Here is a 19,009-nt window from a genome sequence, read left to right as displayed (position 1 = left end):
TTTTTAGATCCACGGACGAAAACTGTCAACAAACCTATAGTACTTTCGCTAGATCTGAAATATCAGGATATTTCTTACTTGCAAACATAAATTTCGCTTTTACGATTCACTTTTACGAACAGCAAGATAAAAATTATCGGGTCTTTTACTTTCGAAAGAGCATCGACTGTACCGAAGAAGAAAGCGTACAGCCGTGTTTCGACCAAACTCGTTGTATGTCCGAAATTAATTAGCGAGTGCAGGGCTCCGGAAATAACGTTGCGTGTTGGTGGAACGAGAAACAACGAGTTGAATGTACCTCGACGACACGAATAGAAGCGACAACGATAATTCACGGGCTTCACGTGAACAGATGAACGCGTACCGGAAGCAATCCGCTCGTTTATCAAGACGACGCTACGAAACCGAGTTATCAGACAGCCGGTTCAACGACTACCGCCCATGCCGTGTAACCTATTCCGCTAGGAACAAGCTCGACCGAGATCGAGGCCGTGACAAACTTTTAAATCGAATTCAGACAAATTCCAGTTAACAGTTTCGACCGAGTTTTATAAAGCAGAGCTTTTTTCATGTTTTGCGTGAAAAATCCGTGACAGTGGCCACGAAATTTCGAACTCGTAATAAACTTTGAAATCGAATTTAGATGAAAATGTTCGACAGTTGAATAGTTTTAGAGCTGAAATTTAGAAATCTCAGTTTTTTTTTAACGTCATTGAACTTTCAATCTTGGAGTACTTAAATTAGGACAACGAGCGTTTCGACGTTATTTTCGAAGGTAAATTCTCTGCGTAACTTTTTGGGATTTTCCAACGTCAAACTTTCGTTAATTCGTCGTTGCGAGTGTCCGAATTAAATTTAAACGAAAATCTTCGCTTAAAAGTTGCTACATCGAAATTTAAAGACCGCGGCTCTCGTACGTTGAACTTTCAAGGTCGCAACTCTCAGACACCGAGCTACCAAGGTCGGATCTTTTCCATACGCACAACTTCCATAATTTCCACACTCGATCAAGATCACGATTTACTTCCTATATGTCAGGCGACCAAAGCTTCCAGTTATCGCTATTCGAATACCGGTTTCCTCGATCACGTGTCACGAAACGACTCCCCCATACACACACTAACACACGCGTAGATACGCGTGAAACGTAGCCGAGTGACGTTCAAAAAACCAAACGAACGCGTTACATCGAAAGCACGATGAAGAGTAGATCGAGGTCGATCTTGGATGAAGAACCATCGGCCAATCCTGAGACTCTGTTTACTGTTGGATCGGCTTGCTACCTTTCGTTCTGCTATTCTGAACACCGTCTGCTCCCCTCGTGTTTCACCTGGCCACCCATACGCGGCCAACCGTCTCCCCGTGTCCGGTGGAAACGGCCAATCGCGGAAATCCAACGTATCCCCACGGTTTCCTCCTCGCTATCCACGCTTTGGAGAGCACCGAGTTTTCTGAACCTGGTCAGGTTCTTCCAAACGTTGCCAGACAGCTTTAGAGTTGTGGATCTAGCGGTCACTCAAACGTCTCGATCCTCGGTGCGAATCTCCACGAGGATGATCTTCGGTCAGGTAGGACTTGGGTCAACTCGCTACGAGGTCATCCAACGAAAATCATTGGCTATACTTTTCCAACTCTTCGTCTATTTCAATCTCTTTAACATCTTTTAAGCGTCTCTCTTGTCTATTCGAGTTTTTTTACACTACCTTTGCTTATCGCATAAATTCGATCTATCGTTGGATAGAACTTGCAATTCACGGACCAATACGCGCGAAACTTGTTCAGATAGTTACATATAGCTGTATAATAGAATATCTAATCGTATCTACTTTTTTGTCTCTTCGTCTTTTTCAACTTTTTCAATCTTCGACATTCTCTTCTTGTAAATTCAATCTCGATTTAAGCGCAACTCGAAGTCCTGCAATTTCCTTATCCCACAATTACGTATTCTTTTTCTGTCTCCCTTAACTGTTTGAATTTTGTTCTGACAAAAAGTACGCTTGATCCTCGCACAAATCCAATCTGCCAATACTTAGCCGGACTTTTGTTACCGAAAGGAGAGATCTATCGTTGGTTTAATTGCATCCTCGAGTGATTTATCCCGCGGTTACTGTTTTATCAGGCGCGACCACGCTCTTCCTGAACGTTTCCCGTTTGCATAGAATTTTTCTGATCGGTATCGCGACGTCTGTCTGCCCGAGCTAGCGCTAAGGGAGCCCCGGCCCCAGGGCGCTCCACGAACACGTTCCCCTTCTCTTTGCATTCCCTTGCACTCTCTCCTTCCCTCTCGTCTGTTCCTTGTGGTTCTTCCGTCAGCTTTCGTCGACCTCGTTACCAAGGTAGACGCGCGTCGTCGTCCTCAGCGACTAGCCGGTCTTCGTCGAGGAAGAATCGTTCGATTTCTTCGAAATTTTCCAAAGTTTTTGACAAAAATTATCGAAATTGTTACTACTGGTGTTTGTGGTGATCTTTGAAGCTCGTTTAACGAACGTTTATCTTTTACTTTCTAAATCGAACGAATTTGAATTTCTCGGTGGTCGCGAGAAAGTGAGGCAGATTAGGATCGACGTGAAAGAAACTCGCGCGAAGGAAGCAACGATTTTCCACGGTACGTGCGAACGTTTTTTTCCTTCTGAAAATTACCTCGCATCTTCGCTACTCTTAACGAGAAAATAGCCGGTGTGTTGGTCGAATGATCGCGTGCTAGGACGATCGGAAGGAACCGAAGATCGAGAGATTCCAGCCAAAAATTGTGAAAGTGAATCGGAAGTCTCCGAATTAGAAAGTCTCGAGGTTTACGAAAGTCCGTCGCTGTTCCCGCTCACCGTGACCATCTTATTATTCATCGAATTTGCCGATCACGCGAGGCTTGTCTTTTTTCCATTTTTATTCTCGGCGTTCGATCCTCGAGAAAACGAGGAAGATATTAACCTGTAGCTGCAGGAAGATTTAAGCGTATCGTCGCGAATACAACATTATACATTTCACTTTTTAAATCACCGTCGTACGTAACTCTATCGTTCAACGACTTGGCATATCCAATGTCTTCGTCGTCGCAAAATATTTTTATTAAGCAGGGAAATATATTGCGACGACGAAGACGTGCACTTTCAAAATTAAACATAGAGATAGTTCCGACGAGGAATTATTTCACGCTATATCGAATTTTAAAATTGCTTTCCCATAAACGACAAGAAATTCGATCATGTTTTCACCAGTGATCTTTCTATTTATATTTCCATATATATATATGAATCATTAACACTCGCGTGACGTTACCGCATCGTCACCAGTCATCACAGTGCTAATTAAGAGATATAGTCAGTGTCCGGGAAACGTTGGCGCGCGATTTTCCAAAGATCTTTGGCGGTTGCGTTCGGCGTGAACGCCGCGTAATCGTCGGCGGAATCGAGTTTGCGAGAGTTACGTGACCGTGTAATTACGTGTGTCGTGTCGGAGCGACGCTCGCAACGAAGCATCGCGTCGATCAGCGTCGTCTAATAAGAGGATCGCGATAAAGTTATCACCGGGGCAGCGGAGAACGCGCCACGATCGTCGTAACTAATTTCACGTCAGGATCTCTTCATTAAGCTCACCGGGAGCAACCAGAGCAAAAGGAATCGTCGAGATTCGCCTTGCTACTTTCGCTGTTCGCGTAATTAACAATCGTGCGCGATTAAACGCTGCGTTGATCGAGATTGAGATTCGAAGGAGCGGTTTGCGTGGAACGGGGTATTATCGCGAGGAATTTGTATATGGCCAGTTCTTCGCAAGCCTGGATCGTTCTTAATTTACAAATCGAGATGCTACAGCCTCTTTAAGAATTATTTATGGGATGTTCGACGAGACAGAAGATGAAGATTTCACAGAGATTTTATCGGATCGGAACGGACAGTTGGAGAAATGATCGCGAGAAATTTGTACGTTGAGTGAGGTTAATAGATCGTACGATTTTAAATTTAACTAATATCGCATACGTAACAGTGTTTATTTGTTATCTTGGTCTCGTAACGAATATTAGTTTCCATCTGTTTAGATATCGTTTTTGAAAGTAAAACGCAACGCTTCGCGGACGAATTTCCATATTTAAATCGGTTCTGACAGTTCGACAGAGAAACAACTACATACGAGAGATTATCAAACGTAGAATCGGTTGACGTATCTTTCTCTCATAAAAATTGAAGTGATTTTGTCTTTCTGATTAAAGGATCGATGAAAAGGAACCGTGGGAACGTTTCAAGCGACATGAATCGATTAATCATGATGTTTGAAAAATTGTTAAATTATTCTCCTATATATCTTTCTTTTAATTAACAATTCGCAATTCGAATATCTGTTTAAAAAAGATTTGTAGTAGATTTAAAAAACAGAAGAAGAGAACGCCGGACAAATCTTACTCATCAGATGTTAATCGTGTGGAAAGTGTGCGATGTTTACTAACATCTTGTTTAAGATCGCGTTCTGATCTGATCCGCTCGGCTCCATCTATGAATATTTATCAGAGATTTAATTGCTGTACCGCCAGTCGCGTCAATTAAAACAGGGTTCCTTAAAATCACCATAAAACGTAGCCTTCGTAAATTGCATGGTTGGACTCGGACGATTTCCTTATCGATTTACCGAGAGGACAGTGGCGAGCTACGGGCGCGAGAACCGGAAATTCATTAGACACAACGACCGCGAACACAAATCGCCGTGAGAAGATCAGCGTTGCATTTAAAACGCTAGTAAATGTGTCGTTTACTTATCTTCGAAACTATTGCAGCCACAGATTATAGAATCTTTCCATCGAGTTCACTCTATTTCAATTACGTTATTCGATAAGCGTACGTTCCGAGAAAAGAATATTTGCCACGTAATAACGCGAAGCGTAAACGTAAACTTCAAGACGCAAATGCGATCCTCTTCTGATAAAATATGGCTATGCGACAATCCTTTCTTTCATCGTAAAATACTTTGTTTCCATTCTAATACGCCTATCTCGCTGTTACGTTAATTTTAACATCTCTTCCTAACCAAAGTATCGTCAAATCGCGTACGAAATAAATTTTACGTTCCAACGAGTTTCTACAGAATGTTTCTCGCAGAGAAAATTTTGTCAGTTCTAGCGTTTCCTAAGGTTCGTGCACCTGTTTCACGATTCGCTTGTTAGACAGTAAAATCGTTCTGTTGCGCGATTCGTATCTAGCCGATCGTTAATATCTAGTTAACTCGACCATTCGCTCTTCCCCGACGAGTTTGCTCATTGATCGCGATGCAACGCACATTGCTGCGCGTCGTATACGTCTAAGAGCAAAAAACATTAAGAATTTTACGGGAAAAAAATCTACCACGATATGTCTCCATATATCCTCGTTACGATTCGTAATAATATTCAAAATTCCAGAGATATCGGCAGGAGCGTCGATACTATCGTCGATCTTGATAAACTATCTGAAATCGAAGGAAAGCGGTTTCCACGAATGTGCGTGCTGTTACACTTACGTTCGATCCACTTTCCAAGATTAGCTATTTTTCGAGCCTCGAAATTATACCGGGTGTCGTTTTTCCGCTATGCAAATTAGTAGGCCATCAGACTACCGATTAAAATCCGATGCAATTTGCTCGATTTTTTAGAAAAAAAAAGAAGCTCCTCGATCGCTGCTCGGTTTACGTCTATTGATCAGAAATTCGTTTATTTATAAACTTTCGAAAGAATAACAGGATCGAATTACCGCGCGAGTATATATCAGTATCGTCGGAACATCGTTATTAACGATACTACTTTCGATATTTCGTAACTTTCGAGTTTCTCCCTCCGGATGCGCGTCGATAGAAGACGCACGAAGGAACACGCAGGATATCATTAGGGGAACTGTTGGAGCGACATCCTCTAATTTAGCCGAGATTACAGATTACGCGAGGTTTTTATCCGCTGGAGGACGCGTATTAAGAGAAAACCAAGACGATGCGTGGATAGAGGCAGAAGAAGTTATTGTAGTTAACACGATCGTTCTACTCGAATACGGATACAGACGTAGATCTCGATATGAATTTCGATACGCGTACGATTGTGAACGCAGTCAATAGGAATTTCATCGGTAACACTGCCGATAAAGCAATAAAAATCTGTTTCTGCCTGTTAACACAGAGCGAAAGCCGAGAGGAAACGATAACAACGAGCACGAGCGTGGTGACCTCGCCGGGCACGAAGGTTGGCACCAAGACGAAGAAGAAGAAGATCGAGGGCGTCGCCGGTAACGATGCCTCGCCGAATCTCACTCCTCGCACAAAGAAGACCAAAAAGAGCAAGAAGAACGAGCTTGAAAAGGAGAACATCTCTGTGGTGAGTGAACGCACCGAAGCGTGTTCCTTAAATTTTCTACAACACCGTACAGCCATCTACAAAGTGTTAAAAAAGAGTGAACGTTTGATAGAAATTTATAACGCGAACTCTACGCGAACTTTTCCGACAATCCAATAAACTAGCAGTTGTCGTGGATCAGCGAGTCGGCTTCATATCTCGCTCGTACTTTATATTTCTCACGTACCGAGGAAGCAAATAACGATAGAATTTCGGCCATTGAATTTCGTTTCTTTCATTCGTCTCGTTCAGCTTTCTTTTTTTTGTTAACACCTCGTGTTCACGAATCGCAAACGAGAAGAGTCGTGCGCTCGCGAGCATGTTCTTCCTGCGGACAAGAAAAGGTGCCAGCCGGATGTCGAGACGATCGAATCGAGACCGAGGAACCCGCGACTGACGAAGAAACCCGGTAGAAACACATTATGTGCATGAACCGTTATGTCGTGTTAATTAGCGACGTCGAAGAAGCATCCACGTCGATAGACGATGGTCTTGGCAGAAACCGGAAGTGCCTGTTTAATCCTTATTTGCATGCTTCCGATTCCGAGCAATAGTTTCCAGGCTTTTCACTTTAATCGACGCCGAGAACGGTACCTCTACTTCTCCATTTACGTTTTCTATTTACGTTTTCCATTTACATTTTTCGCTTGCATCGGTCTATCTTTCCAAGCAACGGCATTCTTAAGAGACGAATTTCTTTTTCGAGCATTCGGTAAGAATTTTCCCGTAAGAGCAGCCTTTTCAGTATCCTTTTGTCGCAAGTTTCTGAGTAATTTGATTCGTCCACGGAAAAGTTCCCCTCCAAGTCGAAAAACAACTTGCTAGTTGTCCACGGACGAAGGACATGGACTGTCTGGAAAGAAGTTTCGGTAGAAGTTCCTTCTAAAAGGAAAGCTCCTCGGAAGTTGAACATTTCCGGAGATCGATATTTAAAGTTCCGCCTCTTCTTTGCTTTCTGATAAAGTCTGCATTTTTTCCAATAGTTCTCAACGCTGACGAGAACTTCTCCAACTATGGAATGCCAAAAGGGGAATACCAAGCCTGATCCTCCTAACCGTCTACGTATAGCAGATGGAAACGATATAACGTAGTTTTAAACGAAAGCTTTGACCGACTGATAATTTATATCACACCGTATATACGTTATATCTTGTTACTTATACAGGGTGGTTGGTAACTGGTGGTACAAGCGGAAAGGGGGCGATTCTACGCGAAAAAAGAAGTCGAAAATATAGAATAAAAATTAAAAAAAAATTATTTTTTTTAATTTTTCCATCGAGACAACGATCTACAGTGAAATCCGTTATAACGTACCGCACGCGTACCGAGCAAAAATTCAAAGTCGATTTTCTCGAAAACAAAGCCTCAAACGAAAAATTGTTATTCTATATTTTCAACTTCTTTTTTTGCGTAGAATCACCCCCTTTCCGCTTGTACCACCAGTTACCAATCACCCTGTATATCGTAGTTATTATTCGTACGTGTATATGCTATATTTTGATTTAATAACAATACTCGCATTAGTAAAAATTAATTCGTAATCGTGAAAGGTGCTACGCTTTGGAAAATTGACCTATCTACAAATATCTGAACTACTTATCGCGGTAGTATTAGGTTGCCGGAAAAGTTTCTTTCGTTTTATAAGGAAATAATAGACGCATAATGTTTTTTGTTTTATACCAGTTTATTGAATTATGCACGAACATAATAATAGATATATAACGAAATAGATCATACCTAATTCGATAAAATAATATAAAACAGAAATTGTCTTATCATCTTATGAAATGGAAGAAACTTTTCGAACAATCTAATAAATACGTTGTATCGTTTCTGTCTACGATACGATAATGTATAACCGTGTTGCATGTACAGTGTGCGCGTGTTTGTCTGTTTGCTAGAATTCTAACTTGCAAGAGCCGAGCATGCACCCCGGTCCCCGGCAGACGAATCCGGAAACACTTGATTTCTCCGACGAAGACGATCTATCGAACGTGAACGTGAAATCTCTGGTAAGTTTCGTCGGCCAGAAACTTAAGACCGTGAAGTCTCAAACACTTTCCACGCGAGCGCGTAAAGTGGCTGCAATTTTTCCTCGTCGCACAGTCGGTCGCGATCCGATAAATCGTCCGTGATCGGATTCGATTCAACCCGTGGTTGCCCGTTACACGAGGCACGATCGACGTAAATTCGCCACGTGGCTCGCGTGTCCCGTTCACGCGACCGGCCAAAGAGGAATTCGTCTCGCGTGCGTCCACTCTTTCTTCGCATCTTTTTTTCTCCTTCGTCCGGTGATCGTCCGAGCGAGGAAACGCGGTCCCAAGTGGAAAAACCGTAAACTCGACGAGGTACTTTTACGATTTGTTCGAGATCGGGATCGACGTATAGCGACGAAGAGCGTCTGTTTTTAGAACCGGTCTTAGAAACGGAGACCGTAACTGTCGATCAAATTAAGAAAGTTGATATATGAAAATTCGTAGTTTAATTTATTGCCGATACATAGTCGAGGAGCAACAAAGATTAATCTTGTATAAATTTGTCGATAAGTATTTATTCGCATAATAGTACCATTGATTTATTGATCCTATCGAAAAGTACAAAGAGAACGCTTCGGGCGTTCTCTGATATAGAAACAGCAGAGGTAGAGAAATTGCTAATCAATTCCTTTGTTAAATTGTTACTCGTAAATTATCCTGCATGTATAGCGAATGTAACGATGTAATCACCCACGAGTATCGTGATATATCGAGGTTTCTCTGCAATGACGATAGTAGAAGTCCGATCGAAATAGCCCAAGTAGACTATGAATCACCGTATATCCAGTCGCATGTGATTAGCTTTGTACCCTATGCATTGTATTTTGTGCATGCAGACACAGAATTATGTATCGGAGGCGACTCGAAACGAGCAAGATCGATGTACGAAGGAAAAGATCGCGACTGGCGTGTCGATCAAACAGTTGGTAAGTATGGAAAAAAACCATAATTAAGCAACTTACTTTTAGTCTTTCTAATTTTTCGTACGTATCTTCTAATCGACTATTTTATGTCGCGTGATTGACAATTAGCGTCATTTATCAGATTTACTCGTTATCACTCTTTTAGCGACCGTCTTCTTATATAACGAACGCTTGTTCGCGCGGCTGAAACGACAAAAGAAAACCGCTTTAATGGCTGTCGAATTACACTTTGTCAGTTGTTATTTTGTCACTAACAGTGTCGTAGCTTTGGCGACATCTCGAACATGAGCGACGGCGATCAGACTGCGTACGGGAAAACCAATCACGCCATGGACACCGAAGAGGTTTGTATATTTTATCATCTTGCCACCCATTTTCGCGTTTCAATTTTCGTTATTTCTAGCTAAGACGTTATGAATGATCCGTAAGCGACTATTTTAAGGGGGTAGTTCATCCCTGGCGAGTGGAAATTATAGTTAGATCACGGATATTTATCGCGTAAATTCCCATGCAAATCTCATTTACAGAATTAAGACGGTGACATGTACGTAGAAAATCGTAGAATCTATTAGATACCACAGACAATTAAATATTATATCGATCGAAATCCTCACGAATGCGTAAATATTCGCAGTCTAATAGTCGCAAACTAAATCGAATTCGATATGCGCGATGAACAATTTCAAATAAATTTTCGACTCGCTTCGCGTATTATCTCGCATATTCTGTGTGAACTACTCCCTTAAGTAATACACTTGGAAGACAGCAGCATTAACCCTCGACACAGACTCTAATTGCCTAAAAATATTCGCGGCACGTATGGAAAATAACCCGTTGCCACTTGTCAGGTGTTTCCTTCGCTTTGTTAACCTCCGACTAACGGAACGACGGAAGGCGAGCCTGAACGAGATGGTGTGGGTATTTTGAAAAGATGATTCGGTATCCGAGAGAAGAACCTTCGTAGTCGAGGGTTAACGAGCATGTAACCCATGGTCAATTTCGCAACGATAGATCGACAAAGTTCTTCATGTTTTTTTTTCTTCCCTGAAAAATCGCTATATATCATAAGTCCTTATTTTTGAGTACGTTTTTTTTTTTTTTTGGCTGGCCGCGTCGATGGAAAAGTAGAAACGTTGAATCGGTTCAATTCGCTCTCGAGCTAATTGGAGTTGTTCGCGAGCATGTTGCTCGGCATTCGATGTTTCGTGGTACGACAGAGGAATGACAGCCCTATTAACAGTTATTACTGCATGAGCTACTTCGAACTTCCGTTATTTCGCTTCGCGATGTGTGGCAATAGGATTAACCGAACGACAAACAAATAATTTATCCTGATTATCGTAACAGCATACTAATCGCATAACGAGTGCGAGCTTTGTGACGTTCGTTAAAACCTCTCTGTCTCTTTAACCCTGAAAAACTTTCGTAACATATCGTTATCGTGGATGATATTTCGCTTTGGTATGTTTGTATCTGTTTCGGAATGTAATAACGTCGAACAGATGCGATAACACGTTTTGTTAGGAGAAAAATGCAAAGGTTATCGTTTGGTTAACACCGCAAATAATGTTGCGATGTTATCGTTACAAGATGACAATATCGAAGCAAAACTCTGTCGCGTGATGACGTTTCGAGGTTGAATTTATAAAAATTGGAAAATACACGGACGAGAAGGTTATCCGAGATAAATAAGTTCACGAAGCTCGCCACTCTGCGAAACTATCCGCAACTCGCTGCTAATCTGACTTCCCATTGACGCTCCCACCGATCGTAGAAAGCAAGGTCGCTGGGTGATCTGCGAGTATGCGAGAAGGGTTACTCGAAGTTCACCAAAGACGCGCTAGTCTTCACCGGGGTGTCGGTCAAGGCCCTCGTAAGTACCTTTCGTGAACCTGTTGGACGACATCGGGGACTGCTGGAATGTTTCATCTTTGCTATTCTCGTCGAACAAAAAGAATACAAAGGAGAAAAAATAAAAAACGACCTGATACCGCGTACACATATAGAACAATTATCTTCAATTGTTAAAATTTTCGATCTATGAAAATCCTCTGCGATAAACGTTCAAATATTTTCATGTGCCGCTATGCGATGAGCACAAAGAATAACGTCGCTACAGTTCGACTTTTAATTTTCTTTTTTACGATTTCGTAATTATAATCTTATCGTAGAATCATCGTATACTCGTCCTGTGCCAAAAATAAGCAACTCGTAGAAAGGATGGATCGAAGAATTTCCCGAGTGCACGTGAGCGATTCGCTCGAGTACGCCGCGCCGCGCCGCGCCGTCGTCGAAGATACCGAAGCGTTTTGCCGTGCAGTCGGTCGCCGTAACGCCGCGAATGCTGTCTCTCCATTTAAGGGAGGGCCGGCTTTGATAATAACCTACTACTCATTTGCCCCACTTTGTGTAGCCAGCAATGGCCGAGAATCGAGGTCTTACGAGTTTTTCGCCGCGTGTATCCGTCGTTTATCGGTTATCCGGTTACGGATTTCGAGACGAGTGACATAATTCCTTGGCATCGTAGCCTCCGCTGCACATACTCAGTGAAATCGTCTCAGTTCCGACTCGTTCTATCGCTCTTTCCTTTTTTCTTTTTTTTTTTTTTTTAACGAGCACGAAGAAGCCTGTTTTTTAATTTTTTCATCGATCTCTATCATCTTTTCTTTTCTTTCTTTTTCAATAATTTACGATTATCGGCTACGTAACAGTGCGTATCGACAAAATTGGCGGAGAAACTTTGAAATTTCAATTTGCATAGATCCGGCTGGAGAACGGATGAAAAGGACGTATTCGCGTCGTGTCGGAGAAAGCATCGGGCCGGGTCCGTGCCAAAAAGAAAGGCTATTCGAGCGAAGCTCAAGCCCGGGAAACAATTCCAGCTGTCTCCGTGGTTCGCCCCTCTCGTTTCTTTTCTTCTTCTCTCTCCTTCGTCCTCTTTTCTTTCTCTTTGGTGATGCAGCGGTTGGCGACGATTTTGTATCGACCAATTGGCGACCGACAACCTTTTAAGGCGCTTCTCTGCCAATTCGGTCACGTTAGCGCGTATCCAGCGCTGTGGTTTGTTTATCAGTTAACGATTCTCCTGCTCGACTGGAAATTTAGTTAACACAGGCCTGTGGTACGCTAAGATTTCGCCTGCGAGCTGACTCAGTCTAATTCCTTCGGTCAACGCTTTTTCTCCAATAGGAGAATATTCTATGGATCTTCTATGTACCGAATGATACAACGGTAAAGGTAAAAGAAAAGTTGAAGATCCGATACAAGTTTAAAATCTACCAGTTTCGATGGAGCTTGGTAGATCGCGGCCGTTTCGCGCGCTTTTATATTTTCACGAAGACGATTAAAAATACGAAACACAGTTGGAGAATCGTTTTACGCGATAAACGCTGCAAAAGGTATTACACTCGAACATTACACGCGATCTGCGAATATCACCTGCGACGCTTCTGCGCTTTCGCGTTTCCCGTGAACGCATAAAAGTCCGCGGTGTAAACGTAAATCAGAACTGTCTCTACGCGTTATAAAATTCTCGCGTCTTTTCTAACAACATTTTTCAAACGCGAAAATCTACATCTACGATACTTTTGTATCGATGTGTCTATACTTACCTGCTTCCTACCACGCTTCAAGAATAAAATTTTCGAAAGCAAATACAATGTAAAAGATAAAAGAAGGAGACGTCGCGAAAAGCAAAGAAAGAAGCAGAAAGAAAAACAGAAAATATCTCGAAAAGTAAAGAATTCAAAGAGATAACAATAGGAAGCGTGGTGGAAGGTAAACAGCTGTAGAATATTAGCTCAAGTAATTCGCCTTGCGTCTGGCAAGCAAAAAAAGAAAGGGGAGAGGGAATTCCAGAGACCGCCAACCGCTGAATCTCTCCAACTCTAGAACGAAGGTAGCGCTTCGAATATTTACCACACGACACTAACCCGCAGCCCGTGCTGTTTCTTTCTTTTTGTTCGGTGCCTTCCCCGGCCCCGGAATGCATGAAACCTTAATCGAAAACTTACGAAACCGACCTCGGGACAGAGGGCTTCCTACTGTAGTTTGGCAAACTTAACGAGCGAGGGTAAGGACACGGATCGACCGAAGCTCGAGGTAAGACCCCCGAAACACATAACCACAAATACGGTCGATTCGCACCAAGGTTTTATCTATCCTCACTTTTCTTCTTATTCTCCAACGCTTCTCGCCTGCCACGCTGTTCTTCGAACGCAGCTTCATTTCTCAGCATCCATTTATTATTATTTCTCCGCCAAATGTTTGACAAACAAGTTTTGCTTCTACTTTTGATCACTTCGTTGAACAAGATCGTAATGCCCCTTACAAATTGCTCGAGTCTATCTCGTAATTCGATTGAAACGAAAGTTTTGTTTCGTTCGGTTTATCATATCAGTTTGTTATTCGATGTAGTGCTAATATGTTATAGACATTGTAAAAATTAGATGTTTCTGCGATTTTCGTTTCAATCTACTGGATCTGCAAACGATTGGACGATTCCTTAGGCTACTTTCACACGGAGATACGTGGATCGTGATACGCGTATGATACAGATGGTGTATTAGCTCTGGAGGCGTCGAACAACGGAATGCGATTTCGGTTAATCTATGTCACGCTGTATACTGTATAAATAAACGTGACAAATAACGTTGCGCGGAAAAAGAACACGATTCGATGCTGCCGTAGTTCAATCTTTTTATTGTTCGAATATTTTTGACGGTAACTGTAACAACAAACAGCAGCCTCTCGTATCTTACTTTCGTGTCGTGGCTTGTCTCCGTGTGAAATTACCTTTAGTCCTCTCGTTCTGTACCGATTGGGAAGCTTTTTGGAGCGCACCCAACACTCGCACGAAGCGTCCTAGTTTTACCACGTAATAAGAACGTTCACCGTGGGCACGATTTATCTTTGAAAATTCGCATATCCTTTAAATTCACAGAAAACTAAAACTATTCGCATAAAACAAATGAAATGAAGGAAACTCCGCTTATACTTTTCTCCGATCAGCGAGACACGCTTTCATGCTCACGCTGAACAAGCTTCGGACTAGATCGAAGCGCGCACACATTCACGAGGTGTTCTCCCTCGACGACAAGACCAGGGCTGAAGGCTTTCGAGCACTTCTCGTTTGACGCGTGCACTGTTTGTGTTTACAGAAGTCGAGCTTCAATAAATTCGACGCCCTCAGCAAGAAGACGGTGCTGCATGTGCGTTCGATCGACGCGGGCAAAGTGCAACAGCAGCTGAACGCCGTAAGCTCCCGCACTCTCTCTCTCTCTCTCTCTCTCTTCCTCTGGATACTTTAACATTGACGTACTTAACCCTTCAGCCGCGAAGAGCGCGTAAATAGCCTTCCTGTTTCGAGCTGTTGGCGTGGAATCGATCGTTTCAGCTCGTCCACTTTTCCTCTCATAGCCGAGCAAACACAAAGGAGCTGATCGGTCGAAAAGAAAATCCCGGCTGAAGGATTAACCTTTTAATTATAAAAAGCTACCACTGTCTTCTTCGAAATATTAGTTTGTCACAGGAAGTTACGGCATCCGGTGCTATTAATATACGAGTACACGCTGGCTACATCTTTCTTTCATCTTCGTCTTAAAGGAAGATCTTTATCGTCGGCTTAACCAAAGTGTAGATAATCGAAGGGGTAATATTTAGATCGTACTTGCTAGAAGAGAAGAAAATTTATCGATCTCGTATCGAAAAGTACAAAAGTTTCTTACCGCGAATATCTGTGGTTCAGTTTACGATACGTCCGAACAAGTACTTGATCTTTGCTTAGTCTCTGTTGGTTTACTCGAATTATTGGAAAATTGTCGCTTTAATAACGCGTAACGACGCGATACGCTTCTCAGAAATGATATAACGCAAAGCATAAAGATGTAAATATCCTCTTTAAAGACTGTGGTATCGCGTTCGAGTTGTCAACTCGTTCCCGCAATCTGCCAGTTTGCTCGGCTCCGATCGGAGTAATTGGGACAAGGAAAACAGGCCGGTTAAAGGGAACGAGATGATGATACGGGTGAAAAATAAAAGAGCGAGGAAAAAGTAGAGGATCGGTAAAGGAATAATGGAATTTGACGGCAGGTGGGTCAAAACGGCGACACGAATCCCAATTGCCGTAGCTGCGGCAAGGTCGTCTTCCAAATGGAACAGACAAAGGCCGAGGGTCTAGTTTGGCACAAGAATTGCTTCCGGTGCGTGCAGTGTAGCAAGCAGCTTAACGTGGACAATTACGAGAGCCACGAGAGCACGCTTTACTGTAAGCCACACTTCAAGGAACTCTTCCAACCGAAACCGGTTGAAGAGTCCGACGAGCCTGGTAAGTCGATCACACCACACCGTTTACGCCACGTTCACCTCAAGCTCTGCTAGTCGTAGGCGGAACTCGCCTTAAAATAGCCTCCGATCTAATCTCCGCGAATCTTTCTCGTCGCTTTGATATCACCGCCTTCTCTTACTGGAAATCACCACTACGTGACAATTTCTTTCTTCTTAATACGTACCTCTTTTTTTTCGCTGCACTCGTGACACGAACGTTGGATTTAAAAATCGTAATAGACAGATCCTTACGATGTGTCGACGCTGTAGACTTTAAAGATTCGCGAGGTTAACCCTTCAACAGCAAGTAAATATACGATACGGTGCTACAAATATCACTGCTATATATATACATATAGATACCTATAGTTAAAGAAGAAATATCCAAATCCAGTAATAGATAACATAAGAATTAACAACCACCAAAACCCACTAGTTACTCAATTACGTGACACGACAGATCAGATCCGCAGGCTAAAAAGACATTACCCTCTAGATTTTTAAACATTAGATTTAGCTAGAATCAAACATACGATAATCATTTATTACTCACGTTATAGTACCAAGCTAGAATAATTTACTTATAATTCCCAATGAGAATTGATTGTAAGTTACATCCAAATAAAAAAAAAAATTTCATATTGTAAGAAAATCACACGAGAACAATACGACGAGTTATTTATTTCCAAGTGGTTCGTTCTAAATTCTTGGTTACTTTGTTATCGCACTGTCAAAGGATTGAAAGAACAGGAACGAACGAGATCTGTTTTTCCAATTTTCCATAGAGAATAACGAAGCGATAGATTACGCGTCGTAAAATAAACAACGATGAGAAAAAAATGGAGGGTTTGCCTTTGGTCGAAGGAAATACGATCGACGTTACGGACGAATGGGTGAAATAAACTCTCGTATATCGTGCGCGGCACCCAACGCTCAGGTCCCCCTCTTTAACGTAGTCACTGAAAATTGCTCTCCTTCCCCTCTATTCTCCCGTTCCTCCAGTCGTTTCCTCCCTCTATATAATTACACGTAAATGCAGAGAGATCGTTAATGCAACAAAGAGATGTCTTGTGAACTTCGTAGTGCGACCTCGAAAGCCGGAGCTGATCATACGGGAGAACGAGCCGAAAGAGCTGCCGCCTGATGTGGTCAGAGGTAATAGTTCTGACTGGTGGTAGTGTGCGACCAAGCGACGACTAAAGTCGTCCAAGAGTGGATTTTCTAACAGTTGCCTAACCGTTTTGCAGATTGCACCCATTTTAATACCGCTGATTTATCGTTAACAACGACATACGCATTTGTATTATCATAATTTTTTATTTTGTTTTACTTCTTTCATACCCTAATCGGTTTTTTGGTTTGATTAATTCTTCATTTCGTTGTGGAGTGCGAGGATGCTGTAACGTCGAGTAGCGAGACAAAATCATCGTTGCATGACGACGATCTCGAATCCGCGGTGGAACAATCGTAAAAAATACTTAATGCGAATATCAAGCGAATTCGTAATTAGGATACGTTCTCGTATCTCTCTTATCGCGTCTTTATCTTAATAACAGAAACGTTGGCTTTCCATACGAGAATTCCTTAACATTGAAACTATTAAGATTTAAATTATTAGCTGCGAATGCTTACGAGACACGTATGATCGAGAAATAAGAGTTGTTTCTCAAGCACAGCGGATACGAGATCGTCGTGAACCGATTCACTCCGTTCCCAAACGACTAACTCGCTCGGTAAAACCTCTTTAGAGCGAACTCAACGATTTTATCACAGCTTGACTAGACTCCCGAACGCATTCAGAGAACAGAGTCGCCTACCGGGCCATTAGAAATCATAACCATCGCATCGACAACAGCGTATCATCGATGTACGCGATATATAGTGGCGGGATTACCGTCTTACGAGAATATCGGACGAAAGAAAAATATTATTTAATCTCCGTTACAGCCTCAGACAAACCGGACCTGGGTCTCGAGGAGTTGTCGAGCCTGAACGTGAAGTCCCGGTTTCAAGTGTTCGAGAAGGCCGGTACGGAGACCAACGAGATCGAAAGGTCGCCGTCGCAGATCGCTGTCAAGAGGTCTCCCAGTATCTTAAGCAAGCTCGCCAAGTGAGTAATCCATCGTTTCGGTAGAGTCACCTACGTTATTCAGCTCGTCGTATCGTTCTCCTGGCCTCACTCTCTCCTCTCTTGTTCCAACGGCCATATACGATGGCATCGTGGGTCGAGGAGATGGTTCTCAGCCGTGACACAGATTCGTTTCCACCAGTTGGACACAACGAGGACTCTGTGACTCCAACCACTCGACGTTTTTCTCGGAACGCTGATAATCTTTTAACTTATCATCCTTCTTTTTAATCGAATTCTTCTTTTTCATTTATTTCGCGTTTCCAACTTTTTACTTTACGATTCGTTTCGATAGCAAGTTGGTAGACGAAGCTATTTACAACCGTAGCATTGCGTCGGATATAAAGTACGTAAAAATATTACCCGTAGCTTGAAAGATCGATGGTTCAACGATGAAAATACGTGCAGCGTTGTAGCTTTTTAAATATCCTTTAACATGGCCTTTCTCATTCTCGTTTAGAAGCAACAGTCGAAAAGAATTTCTCCATGCAATTTGTCCCTCGCTAAAGAATCGAAACTAATTAAAAAATTAAAGCTGATACTGGAAACGCGTGCCATCCGTATCGTAAATGCGACTCGATGTTCCAAGAGACTAAGAATTCCTAGAATCGAAGAAAGAAACGACGTAGCTCGTTAACCGAAGAAAGTATCGCAAACACGAAAGTCTGGCGATTAAGTAACGCGATGAAATATCAAACGTACTAAATATCTGCTAAATATCTGCATCGCTCGAGAATGTGCAAGCGCAGACTTTACGAGCATAAAATAGTAGGGCGAACGATGAATTTGCTAACGCGCCCGTGATTGCGACAAGATCGTGTTTGATCGATCAGCGATCTTTTCTCGTGGCCATAAGCCAGTGCATAAAAGAACATCGTGAACAGGCACGTGTGTCGGCGTTGTTCGTGCGCCAGGCAATTAAAATTCGTCGGAATGTTTGTGACTACTTTGTACGTCTTTTTGTCCAGATTCCAAGCCAAGGGCATGGATATCGGAGTAGCGGACGAATCTCTGAATGGGATCCCTTACGAAGAGTCGAGCGAGAGCGAGGAGGATGAAGAAGCGGAGGAAACGGAGGGTGAGGAAACGAAGAAACATTTAATTGAAATCGAGACTTTACGTAGTCCGACGTTTCCAGCTCTTCTCTCGGGTTTTTCCCCTCTCTCACTGCACTGCTCGTTCCCTTTGCCCCGATGGAAGGCTGCTGTATTTCCGCGAGAGAGGCAGCTCTTTTTGCAAGCTTTCTCCTTGTACTCGA

At 42.6% G+C, this 19,009-nt stretch overlaps 1 protein-coding gene across 26 annotated transcripts in view; it reads left to right on the top strand.

Annotated features, from left to right (window-relative positions):
• LOC138184439 (xin actin-binding repeat-containing protein 2) overlaps window positions 1-19,009 on the top strand; it is a 75,715-nt gene that overhangs the window by 41,924 nt on the left and 14,782 nt on the right. For 11 of the 26 annotated variants that reach the window (XM_069122374.1, XM_069122378.1, XM_069122372.1 and 8 more), the window contains 11 exons: window positions 6,128-6,322; window positions 8,242-8,352; window positions 9,213-9,302; window positions 9,557-9,643; window positions 11,074-11,172; window positions 13,332-13,400; window positions 14,459-14,554; window positions 15,390-15,624; window positions 16,707-16,778; window positions 17,571-17,733; window positions 18,720-18,829. In XM_069122374.1, the coding sequence (XP_068978475.1) occupies window positions 6,128-6,322; window positions 8,242-8,352; window positions 9,213-9,302; window positions 9,557-9,643; window positions 11,074-11,172; window positions 13,332-13,400; window positions 14,459-14,554; window positions 15,390-15,624; window positions 16,707-16,778; window positions 17,571-17,733; window positions 18,720-18,829 (1,327 nt within the window). The remainder of the gene's footprint in view (window positions 1-6,127; window positions 6,323-8,241; window positions 8,353-9,212; window positions 9,303-9,556; window positions 9,644-11,073; window positions 11,173-13,331; window positions 13,401-14,458; window positions 14,555-15,389; window positions 15,625-16,706; window positions 16,779-17,570; window positions 17,734-18,719; window positions 18,830-19,009) is intronic. The other 15 variants (XM_069122377.1, XM_069122371.1, XM_069122370.1 and 12 more) reach the window with 15 other exon arrangements.

The sequence above is a fragment of the Bombus flavifrons genome, chromosome 10 (assembly GCF_040668555.2).
Source record: "Bombus flavifrons isolate JBK064 chromosome 10, iyBomFlav1_principal, whole genome shotgun sequence".
NCBI classification, from domain to species: Eukaryota; Metazoa; Arthropoda; class Insecta; order Hymenoptera; family Apidae; genus Bombus; species Bombus flavifrons.
The sequence above is the reverse complement of the archived record's forward strand: the minus strand, read 5'-3'. Positions and strand labels throughout refer to the sequence as shown.